Source organism: Hylobates moloch, unplaced genomic scaffold (assembly GCF_009828535.3).
Source record: "Hylobates moloch isolate HMO894 unplaced genomic scaffold, HMol_V3 SCAFFOLD_13, whole genome shotgun sequence".
Taxonomy (NCBI): Eukaryota; Metazoa; Chordata; class Mammalia; order Primates; family Hylobatidae; genus Hylobates; species Hylobates moloch.
In genome coordinates, this window is record NW_026652288.1 from 8855235 (window position 1) to 8880954 (window position 25720).

Consider the following 25720-nt stretch of genomic DNA (forward strand, 5'->3'; position numbering starts at 1 on the left):
TGCGGGCTGGACAGGTGCCATCAGGGATGACTTCCCAGAGGCTGTGATACCTGGGATGGGGCTTAGAAGGATGATTAGGAGTTAGCAGACCAGGCATGATGGCTCACAGCTGTAGTCCCAGCACTTTGGGAGGCCAAGGCAGGTGGATTGCTTGAGTCCAGGAGTTCAAGACCATCCTGGCCAACATAGTGAGATTCCATCTCTACAAAAAGTCAAAAAATTGGCCAGTTGTGGTGACATGCACCTGTAGTCCCAGCTACAGAGGAGGCTGAGGTGAGAGGACCCCTTGAGCCTGGGAGGTGGAGGTTGCAGTGAGCCAAGATCGCACCACTGCACTCCAGCCTGGGCAACAGAGCAGGACTCCATCTCCAAAACAAAAACAAAAAACCGAGGGCGGGGCAGGAGTTAGCAGAGTCCCAGCAGGTGGGGCTGGTGGAGAGGACAGCTTCTGACTAGGGTGGGGTTGCTAGGGTAGCTGTCTAACAGAGCAGAAGAGCAAGGATCTTGGCATTTGAATCCTGGGTCTCCCACTTCCTACCCTGCCCTGTCCTGGACCTCTCCATCTCGTGGTCTCCCCGTCCATCAAATAGGAATAACACAGCCAACCTCAGAGTTTTCAGGAGATCTAAGAGATCATTTCTGTAGAGCACTTACCATATCATCTTAATAATAAAATTATTTATTAATAATCTTAATAAATATTAATAAACTATCTTAATAGTTCATTCAACAAATACTGAGCTCCTAGGTGGTAAAGATACCATAGTGACCAAATTCCCTTCCCTCATGGTGTCACGCTCTTAGAGGTTCAACAGGAATGAATGCTGCTGCTGTTGTGTGTGACATATCCCTTAGCCTCCTTGTTGGTCCATCCTCTGGCCCCATGTCTTCATGGCTCTTGCCCCTCTTCCCTCCTCCCTATCTGACTCAAGGTGCTGTCATACCCAGCTCTAGGCTCCTCCCCTTACTCCTGACCCAGGCCTTCCAGCCTCACCTGCCTCTCACCCACCTCTCTGTGTCCAGCCTGCATCACATTCCACAGTCCCCTCACTCTAGGGGAGGAGGGACCTGCTCCTGTCCATTGCAGGGCATTTCCTGTTTACCTCACTTTTCAGGCCTCACTTTACAAGTGTGGCCAACGATCCTTACAAGCCACTTTACAGGGTAGGCAGTGTTTGCCCAAGTCTGCAACTTTTTGTTTGTTTGTTTGAGACAGAGTCTCCCTCTGTCGTCTAGGCTGGAGTGCAGTGGTGCGATCTTGGCTCATTGTAACCTCTGTCTCCCAGGTTCAAGCAATTCATCTGCCTCAGCCTCCCAATTAGCTGGGATTACAGGCACGCACCACCACGCCCGGCTAATTTTTGTAGTTTTAGTAGAGATGGGGTTTCACCATGTTGGCCAGGCTGGTCTCGAACTCCTCACCTCATGATCCGCCCGCCTCAGCCTCCCAAAGTGCTGGGGTTACAGGCGTGAGCCACTGCGCCCGGCCAGCCACGTCGGCAACTTTATTCTGTGAGAGATTGAGGATAAGTGCCCTTGCTGGGCTCACACAGTGGCATCAGAGCCAGGATTTGACCCTGATCTATTCCACGTCAAACTGGTTCTCTGGAGTCTTTTAAGAATTACCCTTAAATAATGGAGAATAGGTGGTAATGATATTTGAAAGCACTGTTCTTAGACCACGACTCAGTGCTTGGCTCTGCAAGGCCTCCAGCTCTCAGTTGTGCCCATGTGGGTGGACACACCTGTCGTATCTTCAGAAGATGGGGAATGAATTGGACATCACAGCCCTCCTGGGCAGAGACATTTTAAGCTTCCAGAAATGACTCCTCGACAAGCTTGTCAATCACAGGAATTGCCTGGACACTGACTTTCTGAGAAGTGGGCAAAATGTCAGTTTTTGAGCTATCCTAGAGTCTTAGACAGCCCAAGGATTCTACTGGTCATCTGGGCAGATTCTATGTTGGCCAGACCCAATGGCTAACACTTCGTGGGCCACAGAAGTTAAGATCAAGGATGATGCCTGAGCTCTGAGGACTTGTCTGGGTGTCACAGGACAGAGGATGTTGGACACTGGTAGAATTTCATGAAAGCCTTTTGAGGTTCCACCAAGTGCCCACTTACCCTGCATACTCAGGCACACAAACAGTCCCTGCACGTTGAGGCTTTTTCAGTCGAGTTTAGGTTGTCTTCGTCTCTCTTAGGAAAGTGAAGAGTACATTGGAGTCTCCAGGAATTGGGGCAACATGGACTGCCCTGGCCTCTCTTACTTCTTATGTTATTCTCTCCAGAAGGAGAGATTCTTTTCCCTTGAATAGTATTCTAAAAATCAAAACCTTGGTCATGTGAAAGGGCCAGTTTTCTCTGTCAGGCCTTCACCTGGTCAGGCGTTTTGTACAGGCTAACAAAGGCTATTGTTACTGGGTCGCCTGGGAGTCACCTAGAGGATGCTGAAGTAATTCGCGCTAAAACAGTTTCAATTTTATGTTAAACAGATTATATTCCTGTTTTTTACAAATTCAGATTTGCCTGCATGCTTTAATTGATCTAAAGAATAAAACAGGGTGATTTCTTTGTCACCTTCTGGCATAGGGTCTGATTCTGTTGAGAAGAATGTCCCTTATCTTGTTCGTGAGACCTGAAAATCGCTCTGATTAATATGCGCGGCACGAACAGTGTTAGCGGTGTTGTCACATGATTTCACCACTTTGTGCAGGGCTTTTTTTCTCCCCAAATCAATAGACGTATTTCTTGGTTGTGCAGTCGAGTCTCCTGACAGGTTTATTTTTAGTCTTTCACAGAGACGCTGTACAGGTGAGCAGTATTTCTCCACATTCCTTCCACAGCGTTGTTCTCAGCAATGTTGAAAGCTGGATTTGCTCTAAATTTTGGTGCCGATGTTCCGCCCTTCTGAGAAAATGTGGAAGCTGGGACCATCCTCATCCCATGAATGTGCGTGTGCCCTAGTTTATCCAGAGGCTTGAGTGCTGTGTGAACTTTCTGTGGAAATGAGTTCATTTCTCCCCTCCTGGGCTCTGCTTGTTTCAGGGTTGGTTGTCAGTTCAGTAATGGAGAGGGCCTCAGCACGTTACTGATTGCTCACGTGGAGTTTTTTGGTTTTTCTTTTTTGGCAGAGTTTAAAAAGTCAGTGCTAGACACTCATGTGCACGGGTTGGAAGACTTATTGTGAAGATAACAGTACTCCCCTAATTGATCTACACATTCAGTGCAGTCCCCTCCAGAAATCCCAGCTGCCTTCGTGCAGAAATTGACAAGCTGATCCTGAAGTTCATGTGGAAACGCAAGGGACCCAGAATCGCCAAAACAATCTAGAAAAAGAAGAACAAAATTGGAGGATTCACATTTCCCGATTTCAGAACTTACCACAAAACTGTAATATTCAAGACAGTGTGGTACTGGCATAAGGAGAGACATATAGACCAATGAAATAGAGCTGAGAGTCCAGAAATAAATCCTTACATTTAGAGACGATTTACTTTCAACAAGGGTGCCAAGACAATGGAGAAAGAGTAGTCTTTTCAACAAATTGTGCTGGGGCAGCTGGATAGCCACAAGCAAAGAAGGAACTTGGTCCCTTACCTCACACCATAATCAAAATTAACTCAAAATGAGTCAAAGAGCTAAATGAGAGCTGAGACTATAAACCTCTTGGAAGAGATTTATAAGTATAAATCTTCATGACCTTGGATTAGGCAATAGTTCCTTAGATAGCACCCTTACAGTACAAGTGAAAAATGAAACAGTAGGTAAATGGAACTTCATTAAAATTAAAAAGTTTTGTGCTTCAGAATCCTTTTTCAAACTGTCAGAAATCCAAGAGGCTGCCTGTGCCTTGAGATGCAGTCAAAACTCTTGACTCCAGCCTGTCTTGTCCACCCCCGGGCCTTACTGCCTCAGATGCAGTATTTGTCCAGCTTCCCTGGGTGCTGACCACGTGGCCTCCCCATGTCTTTTGTGTACTATCCACTTTGCCTTGAAGATCCTACCCTGATTCTCTGCTAGTTCTTGCCTTCATGTTTAAAACTCGCTTTTTCCTGTGCTTTTTTCCCTTTGACGCTTCAGTTCTTGAGTGCTCTTGCTCTCAGCTTCCATCACACTGATTTTCCTGTGTTAGTTCTTTCATCGTTTGGGGATGTGCTTCGTTCTCCAAGGTTGGTGAGCTGCTCAGTGGCAATGATGAGAGTGGCGCTAGACTCTGAGGATGTTCTCTGGGGAGAGAAGATGGTGTAATGGAAGGAGCCTCAGAGTGGAAGGCAGGATTCCATTCTACTCTCTGCTCTTGCTTTAAGGAGCTCTGCACCTGGAGCAAACCACTTACTTTCATGATGTCCCTGTTTCTCCCATTATGGAATGAACTGGATAGGGGTTCTCATTAAACACCTACGAGCAGACCTCGGCCCTCTCCTGGTTGACCTGTGAACACTTTGTTCACATCTTGCTCCCCTCTCGTTCCCTTTAAGTCTCAGGGAAATAGAATTTCCTGCACTGGCACTGGTGGCCTCTCCTACTCTCAGCTCAGAGTGTCTGATACTGTTTGTTTTGTTTGGTTTTTGTTTTTTTGAGACAAGGTCTCGCTTTGTCACTGAGGTTGGAGTGCAGTGGTGCTATCATGACTCATTGCAACCTCGATCTCCCAGGCTCAAGCAGTCCTCCTGCTTCAGCCTCCCACGTACCTGGGACTACCTGCGCCTGCCACCACGCCTAGCTAATTTTTATATTTTTTGTAGAAACGAGGGCTTGCTATGTTGCCTAAGTTGGTCTTGAACTCCTGGGCTCAAGCCATCCACCCACCTTGGTCTCCCCAAATGTTGGGATTACAGGCATGAGCCTCTGCGCCCAGCCTGATATCATTTATTAAACACCAGTTGAGCACCTGTTGGATGCCAGACACTGGACTTGGGCCCTGGGTGTTCATTGCTAGTCCTCGCTTACCCTAAGAAGCTGATAGGCTGGAATTTCCCAATTGTGGTAGATTCAATCAGATTCTCAGCTGACCATGTGGATGGTTTACCTGTAATTAGGCTCCCCTTGGTCAGAGTCAGACCCCCCTTACTCGAGATTGATGGGGTGAGGAAGTGAAGATTTGTGCAGTACTTGTTGATGTTCACATGTGTGATCCTACTGAGTCCTTACTGTTTATTGACCTTACCGGGTATTCTTTTCTTATTGCCCAAGAAGGAAACTGAGGCTGAGAGCTTATGTGGTGGTTCTGTAGTAAGGGACAGAAAGCTGGTTTTGTTGTTTTGCTTGGAAACCCCTGTCTTTCCACTCACTGCATCACCTCCCTCCTTGTGGGCTACTCTGGCCATAGTGGGAGCCTCATGTCATTGTCAGGGGGTTAAGGCTCATGATGAAATAAAACCTGGAAACTTCCAGGGCTCATTCCTTCAGCCAGTTTGGGAATATTGGTTTCCTGACATTTCCTTCTGCAGCCTGATAGATGGCATTTATCAGTTCCTAGAGCAGAATCTGATGTCCTTTTTTGCTGTGTTGAGAAGGGGAAATTTCTTCAATTTTTGTTGTTGTTGTTGTTAAAAAAAAAAAAAAAAAAAAACACTTATTAGGCATAAGTTTCCTTTGTGTACTGCTTTTCTAAAAATTGGGACCTGGACAAGATTAAAAACACACTCTTCACCATTTTTTAGGACTCCCAAATTCGTCAGAGCACAGCTTATAGCTTACATCAGCCTCAGGGAAACAAGGAACATGGGACCGAGCGGAACGGCAACCTCTACAAGAAGAGCGACGGGTACGTAAGGGGGTGTTGCTAGAGTTTAAATGTACGTTCGTTATCTCATGTGTCCAAAATGTCTAAACTCTTATTGTTTCTCCCACTTATCCACAAGGATCCGAAAAGTGTGGCAGAAAAGGAAATGTTCAGTTAAAAATGGTTTTCTGACCATATCCCATGGTACCGTAAGTATTCTCTTTTAATCCATGGTGTCTGCTGTATTAGATGAGGTTGGTGTTGGAGGACTTTCTGAAGTTAGAGGGCAGGAGTTGTTCTCCGTGTGTTATGGTATTAAGGTTGTGTCTTAAAGAATTTCCCTGTCAGAAATGCTTGTTGGCCTCCATCTTGATTTGGTGCACCTGCAGTCTGTTTATGCTTTTTTTAAAATTTTTTTTTTAATTTTAGCCAAATGGAGCCTTGTCCTTGTTATCTTCCACTCCCTAGCAGAGTCAGGAGTAACTGATAAGCCAGGTTGTCTTTATTTAGAAGCCTGTGACTCCAGAAAGCACACAACAGCAAACTGCTCCCCCAGCTCTCTTTGTCTCTGGAAATCGAACCTCTCACTTGTGAAGATTTCTACTTTTCCATTAAGAGAAAAACATGTAAATGGGCAGGACTCTGGGGACCAGAAATCCATGAGAAAAGAGATTTCAGTAATTTTATTATCGAAATCTTAGCATATGGTGCCCAACTTTAAGGCCTCTTTCCATCATCCTGTTTATCAGAGTCTGTGCAAGAAAAAACGGAGCCCTCTGTGTTGAGCTTATGAAAAGCCGGATAAAGTTCCTTGCCAATCTAGCTTTCAGAGGCCAGGAACTTGGATCACAGACAGAGCCCTGCACACCACACTGTTCTTTCCATGGCAGCATTATACATACCATTGCCTCATCTGGCATGACCGGAGCTGGTGAAAACCACATGGGCTGGTAGACAGCTTTGATAATGTCTCAAGGCCGAGGTCGTTGCCTTTTTGTTGCTAGAGAGATGCTGAGAGTTGTTTGCATTCCCATTCCCCAAGCAGAGGCCTCGTAGTGCATGCAAGCCAGTAGCCTTGGGCATGTGAGTGGATGACAGTAACCGTCTTTCCTGTCCCTTGTCCCTCCAGTCCCCTGGTGAAGGCAGAGCTGGGCAGGAGCTCAGAGGGGCTTTTCTGGCCCCTGTAGAAATGTCATCACTCAACATGGGGTCCAGAGAAACGGCCCTGAGGTTCTTATGAATAAGGGAATAGAGTAAAACCCCAGCTGAAGCATGTCACAGCAGCAAGGATTGTATTCCTCTGGGGGTGCCTTCGTTTTTGCCGACTTCAATTTAGAAAGGGAGAGAGGAGCTAGAATAGTATATACACAGTGTAGGGATTCTCGGTGACCTCTGGTCTAGGGGATTGAATGTGTCTCTGAACTTGGAAATGAAGGTCATTTTCTATTTTCAAAACCTGGCTTTCACTGGTCGTGTGATCACCACCATACCACCCCCACCCCCAGGGCCATGCAGTTTGGATCTTAATGGGACGTTGTGGGCAGGTGTGGTGGCTCAAGCCTGTAATCCTAGCACTTTGGGAGGCCGAGGTGGGCAGAAAACCTGAGGTCAGGAGTTCCAGACTGGCCTGGCCAACATGGCGAAATCCTGTCTTTACTAAAAATACAAAAATTAGCCAGGCATGGTGGTGCATGCCTGTAATCCCAGCAACTCGGGAGGCTGAGGCAGGAGAATTGCTTGAACCCAGGAGGCAGAGTTTGCGGTGAGCCGATATCACGCCACTGCACTCCAGCCTGGGAGACAGAGCAAGACTCCATCTCAAAAAAAAAAAAAAAAAAAAAAAGAAGACATTCTTTCCATGCGTGGATGTGAGGGTATGAGTTCTGTAGACCAAGGGAAGCAAATTTATCCAGCCATCACTGTCTTTAATATTAGGAACGTTAGATTAGATGAGACTAGGCTCTCTTCTAAATACCTTCCGGATCTCAACACCTATGGTTCTGTGGTTTGCTTTCGAATTGGTGTCCACTCGCTGTTTGAACTCCGATTGACTGCCTCAGTGCAGAAACTGTCATACAACTAAGTTCTAGTTCATGCTTTCACAGCTCTGAAGTCAAGGGGCATATTTGTTTCATTGAGAGTTCCCCTGGATCCAGGCCTCAGCTTAAGCCAGTGAGTGGCTCTTTCCATGGCAGGTGGAAAACAGGTCTGGTGATCCTTTGCTGACAGCATAAACTTCACTTCGAGTCACTTCCATAGCTTGAGCTTCCTCTCAAAAGACGTGGAGGCTTAGTTGTCTTTAAATTTGGATGGGTTGCCCCAGTTTTTGGCAGATAGTACGGTTATAACCGGCATCACTGGGATTCTGAGAACTCAGCTTGTCACACAGCGTGTGCATATTTAATAAGTGCTTTGTGTTTGGAGGGGAAAACCTTCTCCAGGGAATCTCCACTTCCAGAGGTCTCCTCCTGCCTTTAGCAGCCATCGCCGCCTACATCCTGCAGGGGTGGCAGGTGGGGCTGTCTTGATTCACTGCCTCGCTGCCATGCAGAAAAATAAGTAGTTTTCCAGCCCTCCGTTCAGTGGCTGAGTGTTCCTTTTCTCACCTTTTCCCTATTTCCCTGCATGCTCTGGAAGTCAGAATCCAGAGGACCCCTCTGTATGACTGCATCTACAGAGGGGTTACATGTGGGGAAGTGAGTTCACCCATACCGAGAAAGAGAATTGAGAGATGCCCTTTTGGTTTGGTTTGGTTTTGACTTGATTTCTTATGCAGCTCACCTGTTTGGCCAGCAGCTCCTGAGTGTGCTCGTTTACAGTCAGGAAAAAAAGGCACATTTCCAAAGATTTGATTAAGTGGAAGTCTAAGAGCAGAGCCTGGCACACAGCTGTGAAGCAGGTCTTTAAGAAATGGAAGCACACAGGGTGTATTTACACTGGTAGGAAAACCCTTCCCAGGAAGCTGGCAGCCTTCGGGAAATGAAGTTGTTGTATTCTCATTGGAGCAGAGGATTGAGGATAACATCCGGGAGATTCGGTCGAATCCTGAGTTGAATTTCCCTCTTAGCCAAGTCTGTTTTCTGGCCCTAGGAAGAAGTGGTCCTTGGGACAAAATAACTCTAATTAGGTATCCTCTTTGCCAGATTCACAGCATTGCCACACCACTGAGGGCTGGGGACTGTGTTACACTGGAAGGAATGTCCACTGGCTCTTAGACAATCTGAAATTTTAAAACATGATCAGTCATGAAGAAAGAAGAAAACACCTTCCTTCTAAAAGCCTGACAAATTGGGAAAAAACAGAACGGCATGATTAAAATGGAGAATCACTGATAATCTCTGCCTGCATGGCAAACTCTAAGGCTGTTGCATCTTTTTTTTACTGTTCCTTCATAAGTTTTCTACTAAACTAGGGCTTCTCAAATTAAATTATTAAGAAAACACTGGTATTTTGTGAATGAGATGAAACTGTTCTATATCTCAATTAACTGATGACAGTTTTTTTTGTTTGTTTATTTTGTTTGTTTTTTTCTTTTTGAGACGGGGTCTCACTATGTCGCCCAGGCTGGAGTGCAATGGCCAATCTTGGCTCACTGTGACCTCTGCCTCCTGGGTTCAAGCAGTTCTCCTGCCTCAGCCTCCCAAGTAGCTGGGACTACAGGTGCACACCACCACGCCCAGCTAATTTTTGTATTTTTAGTAGAGACAGGGTTTCACCATATTGGTCAGGCTGATCTCGAACTCCTGATCTCAGGTGATCTACCTGCCTCAGCTTCCCAAAGTGCTGGGATTACAGGCGTGAGCTGCCATGCCCAGGTGACACTGTATTTTTCCAAATTGCAACAGGGAAGGATTTTAATGGACAGAATTTTCTCCCATAAATTTTTCTAATAGCTTTACTGTTAGCTAATACTTAATCTGTATACTTAATATTTAACCTGAATCGCAAAGTTATTAATGTAAAACAGAACTGCTGGTGATACTGCATAAGATCAACTTATGTGTTTTGTGGACCCATTATTATGGTTGTCATTTTTTAATATGTAGGCACATTAAGGTCTTTATAAATTATTCCTACTTCAAATAAAGGCACTGAATATTTTTCTCTATTTTGTGGTATGCTGTGAAGTGAGAAATCTGATTTTGATGGTAGTTAAGAACGAACACCTTTCCCCATATTACAGGGAAGAGGAAAGACTGCAAGGTGGAGGTGGGGAGGGAGAATGAGTAGTAGTAATTTAAGTGTGGTTCTTTGCTGCTCTTAAAGATAAGTCCAGGCAAGCGACCGCCCTCCATGGATACACACGTCGAGGACAGGGAGGGTGGCAGTTGAGCCCCGAGCCCTGGAGCCAGCCTGACTTGTTGGAATCCTAGCTTCCCCGCTCCCTAGCTGTATATCCTCAACCAAATTATTTGGTCTGTCCAGGCCAGTGTCTTTAGCTACAAAATTGGAGTAGTTCCTACCTCAAAGGGCAGTTAGGAAAATTAAATGAATTATTTCATGAAAAATGTTTAGAACAGTGCCTGCCTTGTATAGGTATATAATAAAAATAGCTGAGTAAATGTAGCTGTTGTTATTCAAAGTCATTATTTTGTCCATGAAGGTGCTTGTGTATTTATCAAAGCGCACAGACCTCGTTTATTATTCCTATATCTAAGACCCCACAATTTGGAATTAGCCCTAAAATTTGCACATGTATAGTTGTGTCATCACAGGGAGGTAACAGAATAGACACAGGCTACGTATGGGTGGCTGTACACCCGTGTTAAAGTACTTGGTTGCATACATGGTTTGTAACCATGTTTCTAGAAATAGATCATTTGGTGTATTGGTTCCTGGATAAGTTAGGTAATCCAATTGGTAACAATCCACAATCAGTGGTGCTTTCCCTTGAAAGTGTCCAGATTTACAAGATTAGGCAGAGCTTGGTGTCTTCTAATACTGATTTCTGATGATCCAGGAATTCTCTGAGATATCTACAGATTATGGAGAATATCTGACTAACCTGTAGAGGATAAGACCAACACAGCCACGAACCAGGAGAGTCTAGTACAACCCTGTTTATCTGACCTTATCTGACTTTCACTAGTCCAAACTTACATTTATTAAACCCAAATCCTTCACGCTGCAAGGATGGGTTCAACTCTCTCACCCTAACTCTGTAGACTTACTGGAAGGAAGCTGCTGGGCCTCTAAGTGCATGAGGGTTTCACAGGTCTGTCCAGGTATAGATGCATATGTGTATGTATCTGGATTATTCCCAAATCCAGGTTTTTTTCCTCTTTAAGCGACCGGTGGCCAAGGGAAGTGGGGCCCAAGAACAATGGAAGTTTAAGACGTTCTTATTTGATCTTTCCTTTAGCAGCTTGGTAGGTGGGTAAGATAAGCCCACTCCTATTTGGATATTCCTCCAAGGTTTCTAAGAGGTATTCTGCCGTTCAAAATTTGTGTTTCTGAAATTATCTTCTTACCCTCAGTCCTTTGCTTTCTTGGACTAAATATGATCTTTTTTTTGAAACTATAATAAAATAGCCATTTTTATACACCTCTGATGAAAGTATGTTGTGATCGCTTGGTGTCGTGTGTGGGGGAGAGGGTTTGGGGGTTACAGATATGAATGAAGTATGTTTTGTTGAAACTTAAGTGACAGCGATGGTTGGCATTTAGGAATGTGAATCTATTATCTGTCATCACTTCAAACAGTAGGAAAATAACTTCTCTGCCATTTTTGTACTGTGAAATTACCTTCACTGGAAGTGAGGTTTGTGCTAAGAAAAAACGCTTTTAAGATCACCAGAAATTGAGCTGGGTGCCCAAGTTACCTGGCAAATCATCTGTGTTGTCGGTAGGAATCAGAACCGAATGTTTTGGGCTTAGCCATGCAGTATCTTGATCTGAAGGCATCCACTGCCAGCAGCCTCAAAGCTGGCATCGCTTGTCCCCTTGTCCAGGTGGGTTTGTGTAGACCACCAAGGTGCCCTTGCAGGGAGGCAGTCGCCTTCTGTGGAGAAGAAGTTCAAAGGCCTCTGTAACTTGTCTCAGTCATGCCTTCCTCTGCCAAGTCTGCCTTCTGAAGGCCACCTTTGCAAACTAGTGAAGAGTTTGCTCTTGCTGTATCTCATGAGGATTGATACTGTATGATTTTCCATTCCTTCCACCCAACCCCAACCTTTTTTTTTGTTCTTTGCTTTTAAACAGGCTAACCGGCCTCCTGCAAAGCTCAACCTGCTAACCTGCCAGGTGAAGACCAACCCTGAGGAGAAGAAGTGCTTTGACCTTATTTCACGTAAGGCTCCCTCTGAGATGCTGCGCCATAGAAACATTGTCTTATGCTCTCTTCTGGGGCGTCCTTCACATTTCAAACACTGCATTCCGAAGAACTGGTTTTTGAAGAGACATACCCTTTTTTCTAGTGACAGGCATGTTTTGTGTTCCATTAGTAACTGCTGGCTTGCCAGTCTTTCTAGTTGAGGGTTTGACTTTGAGGACTGGCCCTGCTCCTTGGGGGCGCTGTAGACCTGAGACATTACCTGGCTCTCTGAGCCTCAGCATTCCTGTTCCTAAATAAGGAGATCCTACAAGAGAACCCCGCAAGCCTAAAACTCCTTCACTTAAAAAAGAGAAAAGAAGGACAATTCTGTTTTCAAGAACTTAGGTAATTTAGGTGACGTTAGAAATGCTATAAAACTAAAATGAGGGTCTTCAGCAGGGCCCTTGAAACTTCAGTGTTTGAAATTGTTTTTCTTCCTCACCACAGGAATAGTCTTTCTGCTTCTCTATGCTTTTCCTTTTTGTGGTGTTCACAAAAGAATCCCCACAGAACCATCCATTGTGGTGAATGTTTACTCAGCACCCCCTAAATTAAAGGGCTCATGATGTCTAAAAGAAAATAAGATAAACCTTTTTTCCTTGGTAGTTCCGTGTGGCAGGGTTACAGTCTAGGGGAAGAAAGGGCCAGTCTCCCCTTTGAAGAGGCACTCACTAGGGATTTGGGCACAAGAGTTACATTTGCAGAGGACCACACCGGACTGTGTACTGTAGGAAGGCAGTGCTATTCTCTGTGCCTCAGTACCCCTGAGCGGGAGATGGCTACCTTTTCAAATGTCTGTTGACCTATATTATTGAGGGCTAGGAAGTCACTTATGTGATTTAGCGCTCCCAGCAAACTGCAGGTAATTATCACTCCACCTCACCCACAATGGTTTGCTCTCACCCTCCCTTTTCCCCTTCTCATACGCTCTGTGTGAATCTCTGGGGAGGCTTCAGCACTATGATGTGTGCAGAAGGTTCCAGTACCATTTGTTCTGTTCTTCAGACTCGAGATTGATTTGTAAAATAAAATGGACTTTATCCTGCATCAAACACCCATCCTGACTCAGTCTAGTAAGGTCCACAAATTCTCATCAAAGCTGCCTTTCATTCATACAAGATGTTATAAAATGCTGAGTACTGACCAGATCACTCACACACACACACACACACACACACACCCCACTCCTGGGATACCCGCGTCTAGCTAGCAAAAAAGGCTTGAATTGAAGGGTTTCAGAAAACCTGATGGTGTAATCTGATGTCTGCCAGTGGCTGGGGCTGACTCAGAGAGTTTTAGGCCTTTCCATTTTCTGAACTAGTAACACACAAGAAGCCATGCATTAAAATGCCCATCATTAACTCATAAGCAATAATAGTGAACCGATCACCTGGAGGTGGATGTAGGGACTTCCTCCCTCAGCTGCCCCAGGCCCCTCCAGCATGCCCCACAGGGAGACCCTGCTAGATGCCATATGTGCAGAAGCACTTGCTCCAATGTATTCCCGGCTTGCACCTTTTTACAAGACAGCAGGCAGCAGGGAGGAATGGTAGATGGCAAGTGTGCATGCCTCCCTTCTGGGTGTGAGTTACTGCAGCCCTTACACATGTGGGAACGCGGTCCTCTGCGAATCTGGCCACACACAAGCACTGTGGCCAACTGATATTTACCAAGATCCTGCCAGTGTCTTTGCTGCAGCGTGATGCATTTAAACATCTTCAGGAGGGGCTTCTAGCCTGTGATGCCCAGAAAGGCTTGCTGAGCCCAGTTGGGGGCAGTGTCATGAGTTTGCTAGAGTCCATTGTCGTCTTTGAAAAGAGCTCTCATTCCTCCTCCTTCCCTGCTTGTCTTCCAGTGGGTAAAGTGAATTCCAGTCCTGCAAATTCTTCATCCTCAGTGAGTTTTCAAAAGGTGCCTTCCCTATGAGTATCTGTAGTGAAAATGCTTTGTGCAGGGGTGTGTGGGTTTGGGTTGAAAACTGGCCAGACACCCCAGAGAGTCATCACGGGAAACCTGGCTGCAGTGTAAGCCGTGATTTGATTGAACATCCTGAGAAGGTGAGGGACATGGGGTCAGGGCCGGGTTCTGGCTGATTCAGGAGCATCTGTCGTCACCCCTCTCAGATTCCTCCTCTACTTCCTGACCAGCCTCATGGGATGAGCATCACCAAGATGCTTTTGAATTCTCAAGACATTTGAGTGGGCCAGGCAGTGGCTCACGCCTGTAATGCAAGCACTTTGGGAGGCCAAGGTGGGAGGATTGCTTGAGGCCAGGAGTTCGAGACCAGACTGGGCAACATAGCAAGACCTCCTACAGAAAATTTAAAAATAGCCGAGTACGGTGGCATGCGCCTTTGGGCCCAGCTACTCGGGGGGCTGAGATGGGAGGATCGCTTGAGCCCAGGAGGTTGAGGTTGCAGTGAGTTGTGATTGTGCCTTTGCACTCCAGCTTGGACAACACAGCAAGACTGTCTAAAAAAAAAGACATTTGGGCAGTTGGGGAAGTTAAGTGGAGGCACATGCATTGAGGCAGTGAGGGTGATATTTTCTGTGTGCGTCTGCCAGGCACCCCATGGTCACCCATTCTTCCTCTTCCTTATCTGGTCAGTTCTTCTTGGAATCTGCCCAGAGAACTCAGAAGAGCAATAGACTGACTGGCTGGTTGCAGTTACTTCCTACAAGATGCTCCTTTACCATCCTTGCCCCTAAACAGGGGCTTCCCATTCTCATGAAGGTGGAATTGGGGCCGGGGGCAGTGGCTCACACCTATAGTCCGAGCTACTTGGGAGGCTGAGGTGGGGGGATCACTTGAGTCCAGGAGTTTGAGGCTGCAGTGAGCTGTGATTGTGCCACTGCACTCTAGTATGGGTAACAGAGGGAGACCTTGTCTCTTTAAAAAAAGAAAAAGATGTAAATGAGCATGGGCTCTTCTAGGAGGATGGTTCTGTGGCAAGGCCAGCCCTTCTGGGAGCTCATCCAATCCGTTGCCCGCAGACTGACCCCACTCACAGCAAATTCAAGTCCTGAGCCATTATCCGCGAACCCCATAGGCACCCTAGGTAGGATGGAAGGAACAGGAGAATTGTGAGGTGACCCAAGTGAGTCCCCTGAGTAGGGTGGAGCCAGAGGGAGTCAGTGACCTTCCAGATCCACATGGCAGGTTAGCGGCCAGTAGAGCCAGAGCCCCGGCTGGCCACCAGCACCTGAGTGCTCCGATCGCCCCCTCTGTCTCCTGCTCTTCTCCCTCACGGCTGAAGCTGCTGGAAGCTGTCCGCTTATTTGTAGCATCTTTAAAGAGAGTGTAGTGGAGGGGATTCTTGCTTGAAGTTTTTCGTCAGAGGTTTGCCTCCTGCTTGTGCAGTTTTTACACGTCAGAATGCAGAAATTGGCCAGGTGCAGTGGCCCACGCCTGTAATCTCAGTACTTTGGGAGGCTGAGGTGGGAAGATCGCCTGACCCTGGGAGATTGAGGCTGCAGCAAGCCATGCACTGCACATTTGCACCACTCCACTCCAACCTGGGCAGCAGAGTGAGACTCCGTCTCAAAAAAAAAAAAAAAAAAAAAAAGAAAAAGATGCCATGGTGTTGTAGAAAGTGGTCAGGCCAGAAGTCCAGGAACCAAGTTCTGCTGCTGGCTAGGCTTCAGCCCTCACCCAGTCACTTACCAAGAGTTGTTCTAAGAACCAACGTGCTTTCAGGAGTAAACACCACTACAGAGAGGTGGCGTGTCCACTCACTTTTACGAGCACAGATGTTTGTTGTGTTTCCCTAAGAAGAGAATCGGTACTTGTCATCATTCTGCCATCTGCAAAAGCTGGATTCCCCTGCCCCCGCTTTTTTTTTATTAAATCTAATTTTATCTTTTGCTTTGGTTTTAGACTGCTTTTAGACAGAGAATATCCATATATCCCTCCCCCAGCTTTCCCTTCTGTTAACATCTTAATACAGTTATCCAGTAGTCCATGGTACATGTTATCCAATCATATTTATGTAGTTATCAAAACCAGGAAACATTGGTTTGATGCTATTAACTAAAAATCTTACTCAGATTTTATCAGTTTTCGCCCAAGTGTCCTTTTTCTGTTCCAGAATTCCATCCAGAACCCCATGTTACATTTAGTTGTGACTTTATCCTGGTCTCTTGCAGTCTGTATCGGTTCTGTAGTCTCACTTGTTTTTCATGATGCTTTCTTAAAGAGTATTGACCTATTTTTTGGTCAGACTCACCTTAATTTGGATTTCTCTAGTGTTTTCTCATGAGTGGATTGAGGTTATATGTTTTTGGCAAGAGCAGCACAGACTGATGCTGCCACATCCCACACAGCCGCCTCCCTGCTGCACACACACAGAGGTCCACAGCCTGGCAAAACACTTGTAAAATGGTGCTGACGCCAGCAGTATGTGAGTGTAGGATTTTATATTCGACCATTATTTAACACACTCCTCTTGATTGAGCCACATTTCTAGTACTCGATTCTCAAAGCATATTATTCTTAGAATTTCTCATACTAATATTTTTCTAAGAAAGCCAGAAAACGTCTAAGATATTCTTTTTAAAAAAAGGTTTTTATTATTCAAAGGGCTTTAACAATTACTTTTTGGGGGCCAACTCTGTAGTGAGTTAAAATGAAGCTATTGAGAGGATAGTGATGGTTTTCATTGAATAGCTTCAGTTTTTAGAAGCGGCATCTTTTAAAACGTGAATGTGGGAAAGGGCAGGTTTATTTTGCATTACAATGCCACTGTTGGTGAAGGCAGACATTTGGAGGATATGAGGGAGTGCCTGATTTTATACAAATCAGTAATTTCCTAACAGAGAGCTAAGATTATTCCAGAGGCTAATTAGAAACTATTTTCTTTTGGAATTGTGTATGGATTGCTGTCTGGGCTCACAGTTGAAATTCCTCTTGCTATGCAGATGACAGGACTTACCACTTTCAAGCTGAAGATGAACAGGAATGTCAAATGTAAGTTACATGGTGGTGGGACTTTGGGCTGGACTTACCCGTTGTTTGTGAAATTTAACACAACATCGCTCTTGTTTTTCTAGATGGATGTCTGTGCTGCAAAATAGCAAAGAAGAAGCTTTAAACAATGCATTTAAGGGGGATGACAATACTGGAGAAAATAACATCGTCCAAGAACTGACAAAGGAGATCATCTCAGAAGTGCAGAGGATGACGGGCAATGACGTTTGCTGTGACTGTGGGGCGCCAGGTGACCCAGGGACCCCACCCGACCCTGGGCTCAGGACATTTAAATCCCATTCTGATTCACAGAATCCATTCATTGATTTTCACTTTCATTTCAAACACGAAATTAAGTGCAGCTCAGCCTGAGTTCATCCCATTACACAAATGCTTAATGAACTGTGCAGACCGCGGCAGGGGAGAGGGGCGGGAAGACGTTTGCCTGCCGGGCCCCAGAGCAGGACTGAGTAAAGAGGGTTTGACAGAGCTGCAAAGATTGAAATGCATTTTGAGAAATGAAAACTGAAGGGTACAGTGAGGGTGGACTCAAGGTCATGTGGGCTGAGAGGCTGCATGTGGATGGGCTTCCTTGCTTGGAATCTGCTCTCTTCTCCCTTTATGCTACTTTGCAGAGCTTCTGAAGTAGCTTTAAGCTGCTGTCTGGCTCTGTGACCCTGGGAGAGCCACTTGCTTTGTTAAACATCGATTTTCCTGTCTGTAAAGCGAAGGGAGAGGTCCCTTTCAGCTGACACATTCTGTGAAATAAGATTTTATTTTTACATTTTGATAAAGCATATTAGGGGCTTTATAGTAGGATGTGATTTAAGGAATTTGCTTATTCTAATTGAGACAGAATGGTGGGGAGTGGGGGTCAGGGACTACACAGGTGCATTTTCTGAACGTTTATAAAATGAAAAAGATGGAGGCTTGGCTAGAATGGTTAATCCCCTTTTCATTCCTCTAATTCTATGACAGTTTTTCTTAAAAAACCAAACACAACCAAAATAGAGTGGACAGTTGAGAATTACCTTTAGGTTCCCATGACCCTGAAGACTGTATTTGGCCTTGAATCCATTAAAAAAAAAATACCGATTGGGTGCAGCGACTCATGCCTGTAATCCCAGCACTTTGGAAAACTGAGGCGGGCGGATCACTTGAGGTCAGGAGTTCGAGACCAGCCTGGCCAACATGGTGAAAACTCGTCTCTATTAAAAATAGAGCATGGTAGTGCGCACGTGTAGTCCCAGCTACTTAGAAGGCTGAGGCAGGAGAATCACTTGAATCCAGGAGGCAGAGGTTGCAGTGAGCTGAGATCACGCCATTGCACTCCAGCCTAGGCAACAGAATGAGACTGTATTTAAAAAAAAAAACAAAAACCGAAAATACCTTTTTGGCAGGAGATGAGGTAGGGGGTGATAAGTAGTGAATCATGGTCTTTCTTGAGAAAGGGTAAAGACAGTCTACGATTTGGGTTTTTCATATGCTTTGATAAAGAACTCAAAGGTATGTACTCATTATTTTAAAATGCCAACACAATGTGGGTAATATAAAAATGATGTAGAGTCACCTAAATGGATGCTTGTACCTCCCCAAAGCACGTAGATACAGTGGAGTCGTCCTACACAAGTGCAGACACAGATGCCAAGAAGGTTTTCCAACGTGGGTAACATTTTTAATAACTTGAACATTTAAAAAATAACTTCATGATTTCCTGCTGACTAAAGTTGCGATATTTACCTGCCGTGAGTCTCTCAGGGCAAGAAACAATTCTGAAGAGAATTTTATTTATGGGTTGTGATGATGTACTCAAGGACATCTTATTTTTAATTTCCCATTTTTAGCAAATTCCACATTCACCTGTCAAGCATTTTGTCGGTCCATATCATGTGCTAAACGTATGGTAGGGCATGTCAGTGAGTAGCCGAGCTGTGAGGGGAAAGCATGGCTTTGGACTCAGTTAGAGGCAGGGCCACAGTCTGCTCTGCACTCCCTGGCAACCTCGAGCCTGAGCATTGCGAAGCTGTCTCTGTCGTATAGTGAGATAAAAATCCCTGACCTGGTCATCTCATGGGGCTCTTAGGTTTGATACAAAAGTGCTCTGTGATTTCTGAATCTCTTAACAACACAAACTATTATTGCTACTACCAGCATGTTGAACACAGCATGTCATATGTACATAGTATGTTCGCTGTTATTATCAGCAACTATAGATGCATATGTTTTAAGCCTGTTCCCCTTTTACTAGTAGACTTTGGCTGGTCTCATTGTTTTCCTCTTGCTCCATTCTGCTAGTGTGACCAAGTTGGTGATGGGCATGGTGTGTTTTCACCACCAGCCATTGAGGAGCCCTTGGTCACTGGAGTGTGTCCTATTTATTTTTGCACACACAGCACCTGTCACATGAATGGAAGGATGGGGAGATGGAGAGAGAGGGAAGAAGAGGGAGAGTAGATGTGTGCATATGTGGGTATTGCGTGTAAATTGCTGGTAATTATGGACAAAGTTTCCAGCTGTGTTAAGGATCAGAAAATGCTCATGCTCAGAACTCCTTGTTCAGTAACTATGCAGGAACAAAGCTGTGACTCCTGACCCTCTTTTTTACTGGAAGCTCAAATCTGCCCTGTTCTCTTTGGCAGATCCTACATGGCTTTCCACCAACCTGGGCATCCTGACCTGCATCGAGTGTTCCGGAATCCACCGAGAGCTGGGGGTTCATTATTCCAGGATGCAGTCCCTGACCTTAGATGTACTGGGAACATCTGAGCTGCTGGTAATTTTTAAATCCTTGATTTCAGGTTGGAAACAAATGAACTGTAAGCTAAATTTTACTTTTGGCATTCTAATCCATTTTGGTAAGCTAGTGGTTGTTGATATGTTGCCAGATGGGTTTGGATAATTAGAAACTCATTGATAATTCTTCATTTTTAGCTACTGTTGGTTGAGGGCACTTCTTGTTGAAAAACTTTATTCTTAAATGAATAAAGGGGAGTGAAACCAAAACAGGAGCATTGAGAGTGGTGTGAGATTCTGCAGAAATGGAGTAAGATGGTGACATAGGCCAGCTCACCCCATCCATTAGACAGATGTGGAATCCAACGTCTAAAGACAGGAAAGTACTTATTTTCCCTCATCACCAGCGATTTCTGACAAGGCTGTGGTGACAACTTGCCTCAAGCCTCCGACTTTTCCCTACCCCAGATTGTCGCCTGTCGGGGGAGATATTAGTCTTCATTTTTACTGCCTTTGTTTCTTAAGTCTTTCATTCTTGGTTCAGTGATAACACTTAAACCATGTGATAGAGAGAGGAGGAGACTGAAGCATTTTCTGTGAAGTGGCTTTCAGAGTATCGAGACTGTAGTCCCACAGGGTCCATCAGACAGGGTGCTTCTGGCCACTTAATACATGAGCTTTCATGACTGTCTTCCCTAGAAAGCAGTTCTTGAATTCTCTCCTGGGATAGCTGGGTGTTGACAGTAAACAGTAAGTAGATATTGATTACCTTTGATTTTAGTGTTGAATTTAAAAGTTTACATGTAGGGAATTTAATGTCAAGTGCAATAGTCTTGACAGAAAATCAATAGTTGTGGACCATGTTCCTCTCAAGGGGCCATCAGTCTTATTGATAACTTCGAATCCAGTGTGTCTGAACTTCGAATGCATTTTGAACTCTCTTGTCTAAACCTTTCCAGTCTTTCTAGGAATTCCTTTATGGTCTTGGAAGACAGAGTTGGGAGAAACTACAGTGGATCCTGGCAGCCTAGTTAGTAACATCCTTAGTTACTTAAAGTTTAAAGCTAAGCTAGACTCACTTAAAGTTTAAAACTAAGGAACTCCAAGCAGTGCCTTCCTGGTTACATACAGCAATTATTGTTCATGTAATAATGCACATAACCTACATCTTAGAGAGGTGCACAGGTGTACATGTGGTATCTCTTGGATAACTGATAATGGCGTGGATTGGAGATTGTCATGGTACATTTTCAAAGAAGCACAAAGTACTTTTCAGTAAACACTGGTGAACTATGGCAGTTGTTTCTTTTACTGATTTTCTTAAAACAATGGGAAGTGTTAAGTGATTTAAGATGAAGTAATAATTGTTTATTTTGTACTGTGTATTTTGCAGACCACTTTATATATATACTAGACTCATTTGATCTCCAGTAACAACCTGATGACCTTGGTATATTATCCCCATTTTACAGAGGAGGAAACTGAGGCTTATGAAGTTTTTAAGGTGACAGATCTGGGGTGTGGGCCTCTTTAATCTGATTCCAGACCTCACACTTAAACCTTTGAGGAGCCTGGGACACAAATTGGCATTTTAGTGGGTTGTCTTGCTAGATGATAAACATTTAAACATCTCTACTGTCCTTCCCTATCACCATCCCCAACAAATGTTTAACAGTCAACTCTGGAGAAAAAAGAACCCTGGTTTGCAACCTGCCTGTTCTCATGGTGTAAATACTCCCACAATGGCCAGTTTCAAGCTACCCATGTGAATTACTGAATGTGAAGTTGGAAAAAGATGTTCATTATATAGTACATTCACTATGCAAACACAGGGGATGTAAATAACTTCATGAACATGGACATTAGTAAAATGCAGTATAATTAGGAAGTGATGAGTTTTGAGTGTATACTTTAGTTATTAATATAACATAATTATGAGTTTATATAGCATAATTTTTAATACTAGCAGTGCTTAACAGTTGGCTTGCAAAATTCCTGAAATTTTAACAGTTGACTCTTATGAGCTGGTAGGAGCCTGACCCCACCATCTGTTATAATTTTTTAAATGTGTCGCAGAAAGTTCATGTTCTTCATGAGACTGAATTGCCTACTAAAGAAGAAAACGCCAAAGAAAGATGAAAGGAATGTGTTGTTCTGTCTTGATGAAATGATGAGGTGACTTCTAATGCCTGGTTAAATTCTCCATTTCTGTCTCCCAGAGCCTCCATCTGCATTCTTAGAGGAGTTTAAAGTTTGGTTGGCTGTCACCCACAATGAGAAATCAGCCAGTGCCTGCTTAATCAATGTCTGCAGATATTTTCAAAATCTAATTGCTGCCAGAGTTTTAAACTCTCTCTTACCCAAGCCTTTTTTCCTCAGTGGTTATCAGGAAAAGGAGAGAGAGTGGTGAATTGTGTAGGATTTACTCCCTTCAACCCTGCTTGCCTTGTGCTCTGGCTGGTCCTCTGTGGTTCACAGGAGGTGGACATCTCCCCATGGCTCCCCCGATCCATTTGTTGTGTGCTAGGAGTGTGGTCATGATGTCGTGGCTCTAAATCTTATTCCTTAGCCCTTCAGTTAAGCAGTACGTAGGGTGTCAGGTGTTAGTATTCATTGGCAAAGCTTGGAAATTTCAAGGCTTCTTTCTTTCCTTTGTTTCTTTCCTTTTCCTTTTCCTTTTCTTTTCTTTTTTTTGACAGGGTCTCACTCCATGACTTAGGCTGGAGTCCAGTAGTGCAATCTTAGCTCACTGCAACCTCTGCCTCCTGGGTTCAAGCAATCCTCCCACCTCAGCCTCCTCAGTAGCTGAGACTACAGGCAAGTGTTACCACGCCTGGCTAATTTTTGTATTTTTGGTAGAGATGGGCTTTCGCCATGTCCAGGCTAGTCTCGAACTCCTGGGCTCAAGCAATCCTCCTGCCTTGGCCTCCCAAAACGCCGGGATTACAGGTGTGAGCCACTGCGCTTGACCTCAAGCCTTTTAAAAGTACCCAGATTGTTTGTTTTATTTTGCTTAGACAATCAGGTACTGGGATGAAGGATTTCCTGAAGTCTTTTTACCTCTTTATCTCTTTCTCTGTGTGTGTGTGTGTGAGTGTGTGTATATTTAGAATTATGTCTGACACAACGTTAAGAACCATTAAGTATTAGCTATCACTGTTATCGCCTTTAACAAAATCCTTTCAGAAAAATGGTCCCCATGTGCTAACATGTGAACCCCCAGGGAGGCTATGCATGGTCTCTGCTGGTTGTCTGTTCTTACCAACCTTTTCAATTCAGAGTTGCATGGCATGCAGGGCCTCGGCTGACGTGCTTATTGAAGTATGTTTTCTTGTGTAGCGAGTGTTCATTAGGCCCCTTGGTGCCTTATGAAAGGAGAGTGGTGGGTGCAACCTGGACAGGTTGTCTCACAGGAGTAGCATCTCTCCTTTTTTGGGTAAATAGAACAGCCTCTGTTTCAGGGTGACATGCTGTGACAGCAAAGGATTTTATTTTTTTAATTAATTAATTTTTTATTGTATGTATTTATGGTGTACAACATGATGTTTTAGTATGTCGTAAACATTGTGTGTGACTAAATCAAGCTAGTTAACACATCTGTCACCTTACATGCTTATGTTTTGTGGTGAGAACACTTAAAATCTACTCTCTTGAGCCTGGTGTGGTGGCTGGTGCCTGTAATCCCAGTACTTTGGGAGGCTGAGGTGAGAAGATTGCTTGAGTCCGGGAGTTTGAGACCAGCCTGACCAACATAGGGAGACCTCCATCTCTACAAATAATTTTTTAAAACTAGCCGGGAGTGGTGGCAAGCACCTGTGGTCCCAGCTACTTGGGAGACTGAGGCAGGAGGATCACCTGAGCACCCAGGAAGTTGAGGCTACAGTGAACTGTGATCTTGCCACTGCACTCCAGCCTGGGTAACAGAGTGAGACTGTCTCAAAACAAAATTTTTAAGTATACGGTACATTATTATTAACTAGAGTCACTGTGTTGTACACTAGATCCCTAGACTTTATTCATCCTAACTGAAATTTTGCATGCTTTGACCAACATGCCACCCCCTAACCCCTGGTAACCATAGTTCTACTCTCTACTTCTATGAGTTCAACTTTTTTAGATTTTGCATATAAATGAGATCTTGCAGGATTTGTTTCTTTGCCTGGCTTATTTCACTTAGTATAATGTCCTTCAGGTTCATCCATGTTGTCACAAATGACAGAATGTCCTTCTTTTTTTCAGGTTGAATAGTATTCCATTATGTATATATACCACATTTTTAAAATCCATTCGTCCATTGGTGGCATTTAGGTTGATTCCCTATCTCGACTATTGTGAATAGTGCTGCAATAAACAAGATGGTGAAGACATGTCTTCACCAAACTGATTTCAGATCTTTTGGGTAAATACCCAGAAGTGGGTTATATGGTGGTTCTAGTTTTTCGAGGAACCTCCATACCATTTTCTGTAATGGTTGTATTATAATAATTTACATTCCCACCGGGTGTGCAAGGCTTCCCTTTTCTCCACATCCTTGCCAACACGCATTATCTTTTGTCTTTTTGGTAAAAGCCATTCTAGCAGGTGTGAGATGATTGTGGTTTTAATTTGCATTTCCCTGATGATTTGTATGATTAATGATGTGTACTTTTTCATACATATACCTGTTGGTCATTTGTAGGTCTTCTCTTTCTCTTTTTTTTTGACAGGTTCTTGCTCTGTAGCCCACGCTGGAGTGCAATGGTGCCATCTCGGTTCACTACAGCCTCTACCTCCCAGTCTCATGCGATCCTCCTGGGTAGCTGGGACTATAGGCATGTGCCACCATGCCCAGCTAACTTTTTTTTATTTTTCCATAGAGACAGGGTCTCACTATATTGGCCAGGCTAATCTGGAATTCCTGGGCTTAAGTGGTCTTCCAGCCTCGGCTTCCCAAAGTGCTGGGATTATAGGCATGAACTGCGTGCAGCCTAGCATTACTTCTTTACCAATGGAATGGAAATTGCATAATTGAAGTATTAATTAGTTCTGGGGAATCATGTCATCTTAACTACTTGAGCACACACCAGCTTAGTATCTTTAGATTCTAAAGCAAACCTACTTTGGGAAAAACTTTCTGGTAAACACAGATTTTAAAAAGGTAAGTTTCCTTCTTAATGTAGAAGACCATGATTTCAGCTTTGATTTTTCAGGTCGTATGAAAAATAGTATTATTGGTACTAGGGTACTGCTATCATGATCAACTTCACTATCATACATGAAGTTAATAAAGGAATTCTTGATATTCTGAAATTGAATTTGAGTCAGTCATTTAAAAATCTTACGAGACCAGGCGCAGTCGTTCACACCTATAGTTCCAGCACTTTGGGAGCCTGAGGCAGGCAGATCACTTGAGCCCATGAGTTCAAGACCAACCTGGGCCACATGGCGAAATCCCATATCTACAAAAAAAAAAAAAAACCCAAAATTAGCTGAGCATGGTGGTACATGCCTGTGGTCCTAGCTATTAGGGAGGCTGAGGTGGGAGAATCACCTGAGCCCAGGAGGTTGGCTACAGTGAACTGAGATTGTGCTACCGCTCTCCAGCCTGGGTGACAGAGTGAGACCCTGTCTCAAAATAAAACAAAAAAACATCAAATTAAAAAACAGGCATCAAGAACCTTACCAAATATTTACTGACTCAGGTTTCTGTTTCTTGACTTTCTTCTATTTCTGTTCTCATACGGTTGTTAATAATGTGTCAAATGTTAAAGCAGGTCAACACACAGTCTGATCTGAAAGAGAGCATGTGGAGAGGAAAGCTCCTCAAAGACCAAGAACTCACGACTTACAACTGTTGTTATAAGTTCCCCTAGGACTGAAATGTGCCACCCAGATACTAAAAGCAATTGCTCAGGGCAACAAGAAATTGACTATCAATGGTCGTTTACGGAGGAACTGTTAATGCTCCAGGCATCGTTGTAGGTGTTCTCCGTACACTGTATCAT

At 44.3% G+C, this 25720-nt stretch overlaps 1 protein-coding gene across 1 annotated transcript in view; it reads left to right on the forward strand.

Annotated features, from left to right (window-relative positions):
- Positions 1-25720, forward strand: part of ASAP2 (ArfGAP with SH3 domain, ankyrin repeat and PH domain 2) — a 203239-nt gene that overhangs the window by 131583 nt on the left and 45936 nt on the right. Inside the window, exons 10-15 of the mRNA XM_032172619.2 lie at positions 5667-5770; positions 5868-5937; positions 11927-12014; positions 16955-17003; positions 17087-17253; positions 19643-19776. Of these exons, the coding sequence (XP_032028510.2) occupies positions 5667-5770; positions 5868-5937; positions 11927-12014; positions 16955-17003; positions 17087-17253; positions 19643-19776 (612 nt within the window). The remainder of the gene's footprint in view (positions 1-5666; positions 5771-5867; positions 5938-11926; positions 12015-16954; positions 17004-17086; positions 17254-19642; positions 19777-25720) is intronic.